Raw genomic sequence first — 11073 nt, 5'->3', positions numbered from 1 at the left:
GGGGCGACGAAGATGTATAGGGATCTTCGTCCGGATTATTGGTGGCCTTGCATGAAGCAGGATGTGGCATGGTACGTCAAGCGGTGTTTGACCTGCAGGAAGGTCAAGGCCGAACATCAGAGACCGCATGGCAAGATGCAGCCGTTGGACATTCCACTGTGGAAATGGGAAGATATCACGATGGATTTTATCACAAAGCTTCCCAGGACCGCACGTGGAGTGGATTCGATTTGGGTCATCGTGGATAGATTGACCAAGAGTGCTCACTTTATTCCAATTCAGGAGAGCATATCGGCCGAAAAATTGGCCGACATCTATATCAGGGAGATTGTGGCACGGCATGGGATGCCAGTATCGGTGGTCTCGGACAGAGATGTGCGTTTTACTTCCAGATTTTGGAAGAAATTCCATGACGAGTTGGGCACTCGTCTGCATTTTAGCACCGCCTTTCACCCGCAGACAGATGGTCAGAGTGAGCGGACCATCCAGACTTTGGAGGACATGTTGCGGGCGTGTGTGTTGGATTTCGGTGGTAGCTGGGATACCTATCTTCCCTTGGCTGAGTTCTCCTACAACAACAGCTATCACGCGAGCATTGACCGACCACCGTTCGAGATGTTGTATGGGCGGAAGTGCAGAACCCCGATATGTTGGGGGGAGGTTGGCCAGAGAGTCATGGGAAGCACCGAGGTGGTGCTAGAGACGACCGAGAGGATCCAGCAGGTTCGGAGCAGACTTCAGACTGCACAGATTCGGCAGAAAAGCTACGCCGATAGACGTCGATCCGACTTGGAGTTCCAAGTCGGGGATATGGTCCTCCTGAAAGTGTCGCCTTGGAAAGGTGTCATTCGATTCAGGAAGCGGGGAAAGTTGGGCCCAAGGTTCATCGGGCCGTTCAGGGTTGCAGCTCGGGTGGGCAAGGTGGCGTATAGGCTGGATCTGCCAGCCGAGCTCAGTCAGATCCACAGCACCTTCCATGTTTCACAGCTGCGGAAGTGCCTGGTGGACGATTCAGCAGTAGTACCGTTGGAGGATATTCAGGTTGATGACAGCTTGAATTACATTGAGCGCCCAGTCGCAATACTTGACAGAAAGACCAAGACGTTGAGAAACAAGAGGGTATAACTAGTAAAGGTGCAATGGCAGCACCGCAAGGGTTCGGAGTGGACTTGGGAACCGATGGACGAGATGATGGAGCATTACCCCGAGCTGTTTCAGGATCGGGCAGCAGACTTCGAGGACGAAGTCTAAAATAAGTGGGGGAGATTTGTAGCACCTGGTTTCCGATATGTGAATTTTATTTGAGCATTGCCCTATTTTAGCCTTGGACTCGGCGAGTCATAAGGTCCGACTCGCCGAGTAGGGACGAAACTCAGGACACGTTTAAGTGGGCGACTCGGCGAGTCATTGCTGCTGGATGAAACCCTAAGTTTCAAGGGTTTGCACCCTATTTAAACCCTCATTCCGCCCCAACTCGTCCCCATTCACCCCCAGGACTTCCCCAACATCGTTTTCCCTTATTTCCTTGAGAGATTGAAGTGTTCTTGGTGTGTTCTTGAAGGTTTTGAGGAGAAAGAGGAGTAGATCAAGAAGAGGCGAAGGAGATCAGCCATCTTTGTGTCATTTCAACATTTTCCTTGAGGTATATCTCGTTTTTCCCCTGTTTCTATGCTTAAGATCCCATTTGAGACACTCTTGAGCAATTCTTCAAGCTTGTTTGTGCTTAATGTTTCGTAATAAGTGGATTAACCTTTAGATCTAGGCAAGATTGAGCTCCAGGAGCTCAGATCTATTAGCTTTATGGCCCCATGTGGCTTGTTCATCCTAGATCTACCCTTTTGAGGCATTTTGCACCCTAAAATCCACATTAGTGAATATCCACACGTAAAGTTGGAAACTTTACGTGTGATTTGTGTCCTAGAAGTCTAGATCTATGAATGGCATGGACTGAAATCGAGTAAATCGGTGTATTTGGTGGATGCATGGTGGCGACTCGGCGAGTCGTATTGGCGACTCGGCGAGTCTGGTCGCGAGTCACCGATTTGGTCCCTTCATGATGTGTCGAGTTGAGCCGTGAGTCACAGGGGGTGACTCGGTGAGTTGGGAGCTGAACTCACCCATGTTAGGACTCGGCGAGTCAATGCCCTGACTCGGCGAGTCCAAGGCAATCTTCATAGATCAAGAACAGACTCGGCGAGTTGTTCATACAACTCGGCGAGTCTTAGCATAAAGTGTTCTTCGGATGAAGATGAACTCGACGAGTTGTTCATACAACTCGGCGAGTAGGATGAAGGAGTTGAATGACAGTTAGAAGATGAACTCGTCGAGTCATAGCCCAACTCGACGAGTAGAACCAGGGACCCAGGACAATAGTTTGCTAGGGACTCGGCGAGTGGAGATCCACTCGGCGAGTCGGGTCAACTGAGAGTTGACTCTAGCATTGGCTTAGAGCTAGACCGGGGGTAAAATGGTCATTTTACCTAAAGGATAGTTAGCAGTGTTTGATTGAGTATGTTGTGGGAATTGCAGCCGGAGGACTCCCGGAGCAGCAGCAGTCAGTTAGTTCCCGATCAGTTCAGCAGCTACTTTGAGGTGAGTTACCTTCCAGTAGCGGTGGGTCTAAGGCCACAATGCCGGCCCACCAGTAGGAGACGTATGAAAGATGATTGTCTTTGTGAAATCATGTAGGTTTGCTATTACCTGTTATGTTATATGCTATCATGATACGTTATATGCAATAGTAGTAGAGTTCGGTTGTTAGGACCGCCGGGTAGTCAGACACCCCAGAATTATCTGACTGTATGTGATGGTATGCTTGTATGTTGGTTCTGTTGTGTTATGCGATAGAGGTAGCGGGAGGGGACCAGTCCCCGAGGATCGGTTGTTAGGACCGATGGGTAGTCAGCACCCCAGAATGGCCGCATGGGTAGGTCGGCACCCCAGAATGGCCGTACCGGGTAGTCAGGCACCCCAGAATAGCCTGGCAGTACGTATGTTATGTGTTTGTGTGGTATGTGGTACGTTGGGGGAACTCACTAAGCTTTGTGCTTACGTTTACAGTTTTGTTTTCAGGTACCTCTGCACCGAAGGGGAAGGAGCCGGCGCGGTAGCGGCACGTCATACACACACTCTTCGGTTTCCGCATTTACGAGATTTACTGGGATTGTACTCTGATATTTTGATGGGATGTATGGTTTGACCTTTTGGAACATGGTTGCGATGTGTTATGGTGTGATCAAACAATGTTTTTATTTATTAATGTTTTCTAAAGTAATATTTTAAAATGAAATTTTCGGACGTAAAAATTGGGTCGTTACACTTATGTTGTTATATTATTTTGTGCATATATAGAGTTATGACCGCAGGGTCCATACCGAGATGTGAGACCAAAGGGTCTTCACTGAGACACATGACTGGAGGGTCCTTATTAAGATATAGTCATGATAGGCTAATTATTTGTGTATGTGATATTTTGGGGAACTCACTAACCTTCGTGCTTACAGTGTTGATTTATATGTGTTTCAGGTACTTTTGTAGATTCCGGAAAGGCGGAGGCATGATTGTACATTTCGTCGGCTTATGAAGATTTAAGGATTTTAGGATACTTTGATCTTGTTTCGATAATACGTACAATTTACATGATGAATTGAATTTATAAGTAGTATTTGGAGAAGTAAAATGAAAAATTTGTCTTGAAACTTGAGGTGTTACAATATCATGGGCTTCACCCTTCATCGTGCCCCTCCCGACATCGAGCAAAGCTCGGTATACACATATCATATTAACAAATACACATATACTAATCACATAACATAAGCATATAAATATTCCTTGGGCATCGCCCAACATCGAACTGTAGTCCGGAAAGCATATAAACATTCATCGGGCACTGCCCGACATCGGACCTTGGTCCGGAAGCATACAAATACAAACACATGCAAGAATCACGAATACATCAAGCATACAAACATTCCTCGGGAATCGTCCGACATCGGATCATAATCCGAAAAACATATAAACATATATCGGGCGCCGCCCGACATCGGAGCTTAATCCGGAATATATACGGTCATAAATGACATTGGTGCCTTTGACCTGTTCAAAAAGGAGGAAAACTCACCTCGAACGTTGGATGAAAGTTGAACGTCTCTGCTTCGGAATTAGCTCTACTCAATCCTTAAACCAAAACAACCCGTTAGATACCATTTCATACTCATAACCCTTTAGGGTCAACTATGGTAAAAGTCACAGTCAAGGTCAAAGTCAAAGTCAAAGTCAACGCTCCGAGTAGACTCAACTCGTCGAGTTATCCTTTAACTCGCCGAGTTCCCATAAACCTCAGAATCGTTATATTTTGAATCAACTCGTTGAGTCCTCCCTGAACTCATCTCGTCGAGTTCCAATTATCTTCCGAACACGATGTAAACTTTATTGATGATTCAACACCATAACATATGAACATAATTGACGATCAAAATTTTATTAATGTTAATAATTGAAGTTCAATAGTTTAGAAACCAATTCAAAAGAAAACACAAGCTGTACTCCATTAAAGATTCAATATAAGTTCAAAAATCATAATCATCAATGAATGAAATTGAATGCTTCATAAATTGAAATCTTAACTTGGATGAGAAGCCCAAACTATGATTTGATATCCTAAATCATCAATCAAAATCAAAATCTAATGGATAATCACTTTATCTTCATCATCTAGGCACCCAGCCCTCAACACGAAGCAAGCCAATGTTTATCTTTTAAAATATAAAAATATCCCATTTAATAAAAATATCAGTAATAATTATCAACTTGAATCGAATTTCTTTAACAAAAACGTTTAGGTCTTTTGTTAAAAGGATAATGATTTAAAAGGGTAATATATTTTTCGATTTGTACATATCTGATCACTGACTTTTTTTATCGTTCACATTTACCCCTTTAACTTGTTAAACTGTACACATTTTGTCATTATGACTGGCTACTCCAGGTTAGCAGGTAAAAATGACTTAATAGGGTAATATATTTATCACTTTGTACACATTTAATCATTAATATTTTTGTACACATTTAGTCCCTAATATTTTTTTGTTGCAAAATAAGTCGATTTTGTTTTTGTACTCATTCAGTACTTATAAATCATTTTTTTAGGTTTTTCTTACGACATCTTACGCGAGACAATCATTAATGAAGTGTTTGGGGCTTTTGATGCTTATGTCCATCACAATCACGACTACTTGGTTGCTTAGGTTATGTATTCTGAACGTCATAACTTCTTCATACGATCTCAAATTTTAATGATTTTTATATTCATACGTTCGTATTTTAGTCTACTACAACATTCCTTTAGATTACTCACGTTGAAAAAATAGTATATTTTTACTTATGATCTTTATATCCATATGTTTTTTTTATGAATGTATGTATGGATGTTTTTTTTATAAAATCGTAAGTAAAAATATATTACATTTTAACGATAATAATCTTCAGGAAAGTTGTAGTAGACGCAAAAATTGAACATATTGATATAAAAATTGTTAAAATCTGATAATGTATGAAAAAGTTACGACGTTCAGAACACAAAACCTAAGCCAAACCACAAAACCTACGCAACCAAGCAGTTGGGATCATGATGGACATAAACATCAACAACCTAAAGAAATCATTCATAAATACTAAATGAGTACAAAAACAAAATGACTTATTTTGAAAAAAAAAAATAAAAAATTAAGGACTAAATGTAGACAAAAATATTATGGACTAAATGTGTACAAAATGAGAAATGTGTTATTCTATTAAGTCATTTTTCTCGGCTAATCTGGAATAACTGATCATAGGGATAATATGTGTACAGTTTAACAAATTGAAATGGTAAATGTAAAAAAAAAAAAAAAGTCAGTAATCAAATATATACAAATCTAAAAATAAATTACCCTTTTAAATCGTTATCCCTTTATTAAACAAAATAGCACGATGCAAATACAAATTATGATGCAACAAAGGCGGGCCAAAAAGCTTGGAAGTTTTGCATAACAACAAAATGAAAGTGACATAAGGAAAGATAACACTATATCATAATATCAATGGATGATTATAAATCGTAGCGTGTAGGTATTTTAAGTACGTTTTTTTTTCTTTCTATTTATTTAATGGTATTCAGTTTAATCCTCATAAAAATCTATAAATAGGTTAGTTTAAAACTATAGGTAAAACATAAATTATACAAACATAATAATTTATAATTTATGTATATATTATTATTCTCCATCATTCATTAGATTTTGCTCTCGCTACTGATTGCAGTTGCAATCAAAGAAAAGTAGACCAAAAAGCAAATTGAAACTTTTGCATAACAACAAAATGCAGTTAGTGGCATCACGTGCATATACACGACACTCCATCCGATATGAGTTTGGTAAGAAGTATTTGTTACCATTCTAAAAAAACTGTATTTCACTATTAAATAATTATCGTGCTTAGTCATATACTTCGAAGTTACATAGAGTTAATATTGTTTTAACTCAACCTTTATGGTATTGAATTTTCAATCATTATACTAGAAATTTGACCGTTAAGATTCCGTAGTACATTCTAAAACGTAAAAAAGACCAAGAGTTTAAGATTGTGCAAAATTAACAAAGACCCTTAATACATATGTATACATTAAAACATATAATTATATGCGGAAAACACATTTATTTGTAAAAATATTTTGTTTACATGTAAATATGTGTTTTATATAAATATTTATACATATTAGTGCGTACTAATACATATTCATATTATGTAAGATTGGTGGTAAAACTTGTGAAAAAAATAGTGATTAAATATATACAAAAAATAAATTAGTTAGTAAAAGTGCACAAATTTTTCAAAATAAAAAGTTGGGATTACAAGTGATTCAAAAACTCTTTGGTTTTAGATGGGGTTAAAATTAGGAAAAATACATTTCGAGCTTCAAATTCGGATGTACTTTGGAACGCTTGAATTCTGAATCCTTTGTGATTGAATATTTTTTCATCCTAGCAATTTGCTAGAATTGTGAATATATGGATCTTTAACGGTAAAAAAAAGGTGCACAAGTCATTGATAAAACATATACAAAGTAATGTGTATATGGAGCAAAATTCGTTATCCTTACAAGTCATTAACTCTGAAATACTTAAATACTTTTAATTTAACATGTGGATATCAATTGAATCACATATAATTTCTAGTTAAAATGATACAATGATTTTTTTTAATCAAAGATGGACCAATGTAGCAAAAGTCGCTTTATTGCTACAGGGTTGCCCGCAGTGCCAATAGAGCGGCCCCATAAGCTGCTTCTGTATGAAGTGCTCGACTCACAGACAGACCAAGTACCCTCTCGCGAATCATTGTCCACTTATCATTTTTGGATCCACCACCCGCCGTAAACACTTGTTCAACTTCGGTGGCTCCTAAATCCTTCAACAATGCATACCCTTTTGCCTAAGCAAAACACAAGACAGCTCATGACATGACATGACAGAACATGACTGTTTTGTCTGTGTTTGACGTGTGCTAGGCTAGGACAGATAATGATGTCAATGGGAAAATTGCAAGTTTTGAATTCACCCAAAAAGTGGGACAGGAAAAGACATAAATGCCCTCCTCGTCATTGTAGAAAACAGTTGATGAACAATTACATTTACATTTGACAAAAGGTTTTTACCTCGATTCGTGCTATTGATTCGAGAATTCCATGCAAGTAAGCTACATCGCTTTCTGGGCGAGGACTCAACCTACAACGCAGGAAATTTTTTTTTTTTTTTCCTTCCAATTTTCAATAAGGGAAAATACAGAAAAAAACAACATACTTTCATCATTTTATTGATTTAGCCGCTTAACTATTTTCACTAGTGACTTTTTTTTTCAACTGTTTAAAAACCCAATCTTCCTTGTTGCCCACTTCTGAAAAAAGTTAAAATACATAAGAGACAACATACTTTCACTATTTTATTGAGTCAACCACCGAGCGATTACTTTTAAATGAGAATTATAATACCTACTCAATAATCAAGTAATTAAAAATACATTTTGGTGGCTAAATCGATAAAAGGTGAAAGTACATTGTCTTTTTCTGTATTTTAACCTTTTCTAAAATCAGGATTTTTTTTTTGCCTGGTTAAATGCAAGTATCATAATTTAATCACTACCAAAAAAAAAGTTGTGAAAGTACATAGCGGTTTTTAGTTTACCTGGGTACCATCTTGGGATCCGCAATAGGAAACCTCTCGCCCTGTGTGGGTAATGGATAATAGTCCAAAGATGAAGCTTCCATTGGGTCTATCTGCTTACTTAACTCCTTCAGCTGCTCATCTGAGAAAAGTTGCCGGAGAACCGCTCCACCAGTGTTTGACGCACCTCCGACCAGCCACTTGTCATCAAGACGATGACTGTACACCCCGAATCGCGCATCATCAATCCTTGTTGTGCTCATTAGTTTTATCGCAAGTGTTGAACCCAGTGATGTCACCTATTATATATACAACCTTTCCAAAATCAGTCCAGATATAATTAAAATTTATATTTATATAATCACTTCTCAATAGTAGGCTCCATTCCAATAAACCCCGTCTCTTATGACATGACATAACATAACAAAAATAATTCGACTGCCTTTGGTGTACATTGTACTGAGACTGACACTGAGACTCAGACTGATATCAACGAACAGAAAGAAGAAAACGAATGTAGCCTAAAGTTTAAAAGCAGTTCACCGCCTTCCCGGGTTGAGTAGCTCTAGCTGCAAGAAATGCAGCGATACTATCGGTGGTTCCGGTGCACACAACACAATCGTTAGGAAAACCTATGGCCAATATCAAATAATTTAATTAATAAAAGTAATATTGTTATTGCCAATTTTTTAATATAATATGTTTTATTTTTTTTACTAACAAAAAAAAATACCGAGTTTTGTTGTTATTTCCTCTTTAAGGGTATCGATTACAGTTCCTGGTGCTTGGACGGTTGGTAGTACAGATGAGTACGGCTGAGATTTCAGCCATGGTGGATATGACTCGAGTTCAGGATCATAGCCGACCTATACAACAAAATTGACTTTATGCTTTCAAGGTCAAACATTTAACTTTTACACCGAGTATTCAAAACTGTAAATAATAGAAATATATACCTTTAACGCGTTATTGTAGTCGGAAACTCCAATCTTACCATGGAGAAGCCATAAAAGCCAATCGGCTTGATGCATTAGAACTGCAGACTCTTTATTGGAATGGTTTGGGTTTGAGGTCCACCATGAAAGGAGCTTGCATAAGGTTGAAGAACCTGAGCATACTGTATGGTTTGAAGGGGCAATGGATTTTACAATTGGTAAAGCATCCGGACAACTCTCATTGTAGAGTAAAGGTCTTGCTAAAGCTTCCCCTGTTTCTCTGCAGATATCACGAAAATTGGTATAAAAATGTAGACCCATTGATATTGGGATATATGTAGATAAATGAATACCTATCTAAAATGAGAGTAGTTGCAGAAGTCCCGTCTATAGAGATGGAAGTGATTAATGAACGCATTGTAATCGGTATAGCTTCCAGCAGAGAAAAAAGTGTTGTTTTCCATGATTGCACCCAATCGACTGATCCATCACTCTTCCTAGACAACATATATAATAATCTTGTAAATCTTACTAAAAATATGGATTATGGGTCCATTTATTTCATATGAGAAGAAAGAAAATGATAGAAATCTTACTAAAAGTAGAGGATAATCCTTTTTTCCTTCCGAATGTATGATCCCTTCCTTGTCGATAATTGCATACCTCGCTCCAGATGTACCAAAATCCATCCCCAAATACAGTCTTTCCCCAATTTCAACATCAGTGCTGGAATTTTCTTTACAGTTACTCCTCTTAGGTCTCATATCGGATTTATCTGCAACATTAAAATCGATTTTTCAGAATATATACACCTAAATTATTGGGAAAATACAAGAAAGATTCGAAATGTTGAAACCCTGGGCTTCAATTATGTAGCAAGATGAATTTGATACCAGCTAAGGGTTCACAATTACTTACTCCTGTTAGATTGCATTCTGCCTTTTGAATTTGATTTGAATACGATGTTGTTCCAGCACCCAGTTGTTGAAATTAATTTCTTCGAACTACAATAACCTGAAATGTTGAAAATATCAGTGGAAATTAATAGAGATTAAAACTTTACAACTCTTAAGTTTCAAGCAAAATTAACAAGTTTGAAGTTAAAGATGTACTGCGTTGAGTTGAAGATGGCCGGAGAGACCAAATTGAGTGATGAATCGAAGCTGCCATCTTTTGCTTCCTACTGTTTAAAACAAATGGATAAAATGTGTTCGTTGGAGGGGAAGTGGAATAAACATAAAATAAAATTAATTAAAAAAAAGATAAAACTGAAAAAATAGTCCTTATGATATATCGAAAATTATCATTTTGATCCAAAAATTTTGTATTATCATTACCTGTTAAAACTTTGATTTTATTGTGAGTTTGATTCAATTTATTTTGATTTTTTTTTTTTAAATGATGGATTTATCATTATTATTTTTGTTTTCTATTTTTCTTTAGGTATAACAATTAAAAAAAGCAAAAAGAAAAATAAACCCCATCATAATCCCTCCCCATTCTATTCCCTACTACTAGACCAATTTTTCCTATTATTCACCTTCTTTCCTAAACACCCCTTCACCGGTCACCACCACCACCGGTCAACACCCCACTTCTCCATCACCACCTATCAACTCGACCACCACTAACGTCAACACCATCGGTCACTACCACCAGATTAACTAAAAAAAATCCAGATATTCAACTCAAACTCAAGAAGTATCATATTTGTAAACTCCCACTATCTCTCACTTCTTGATTCATACATAACTATTAGGATGAACATTATGAAGATCTGGAACCAGATGAAGATTTAGACCAGATTCAACACACATACATAAGCATCAAATTATTTTTCCACCATTGATCTATCTCATGAAGATTTAACATAAAACCTAGAAATCCAATCAAACAAACATTAGATTACAACCAATCTATGTTTCTTTAGAACATATGAA

The 11073-nt window shown here is 37.8% G+C and overlaps 1 protein-coding gene across 1 annotated transcript; it reads right to left on the bottom strand.

Annotated features, from left to right (window-relative positions):
- Nucleotides 1–7061: 7061 nt before the first annotated feature.
- XK-1 (xylulose kinase-1) lies at nt 7062–10382 on the bottom strand. Its single transcript, XM_078984293.1, has 10 exons — nt 10246–10382; nt 10052–10147; nt 9730–9908; nt 9487–9626; nt 9155–9413; nt 8932–9064; nt 8742–8830; nt 8220–8497; nt 7694–7763; nt 7062–7470 (listed from the first exon to the last, which is right to left on the bottom strand). The coding sequence occupies exons 1-10, from the start codon at nt 10301–10303 to the stop codon at nt 7279–7281; spliced, it is 1494 nt and encodes a 497-aa protein (XP_078840419.1). The 5' UTR covers nt 10304–10382; the 3' UTR covers nt 7062–7278.
- Nucleotides 10383–11073: the final 691 nt, after the last annotated feature.

The sequence above is a fragment of the Lactuca saligna genome, chromosome 3 (genome assembly GCF_052625555.1).
Source record: "Lactuca saligna cultivar CGN05327 chromosome 3, ASM5262555v1, whole genome shotgun sequence".
In the NCBI taxonomy this organism is placed as follows: Eukaryota; Viridiplantae; Streptophyta; class Magnoliopsida; order Asterales; family Asteraceae; genus Lactuca; species Lactuca saligna.
Note: the sequence above shows the minus strand (reverse complement) of the source record. Positions and strands in the feature narration are given on the sequence as shown.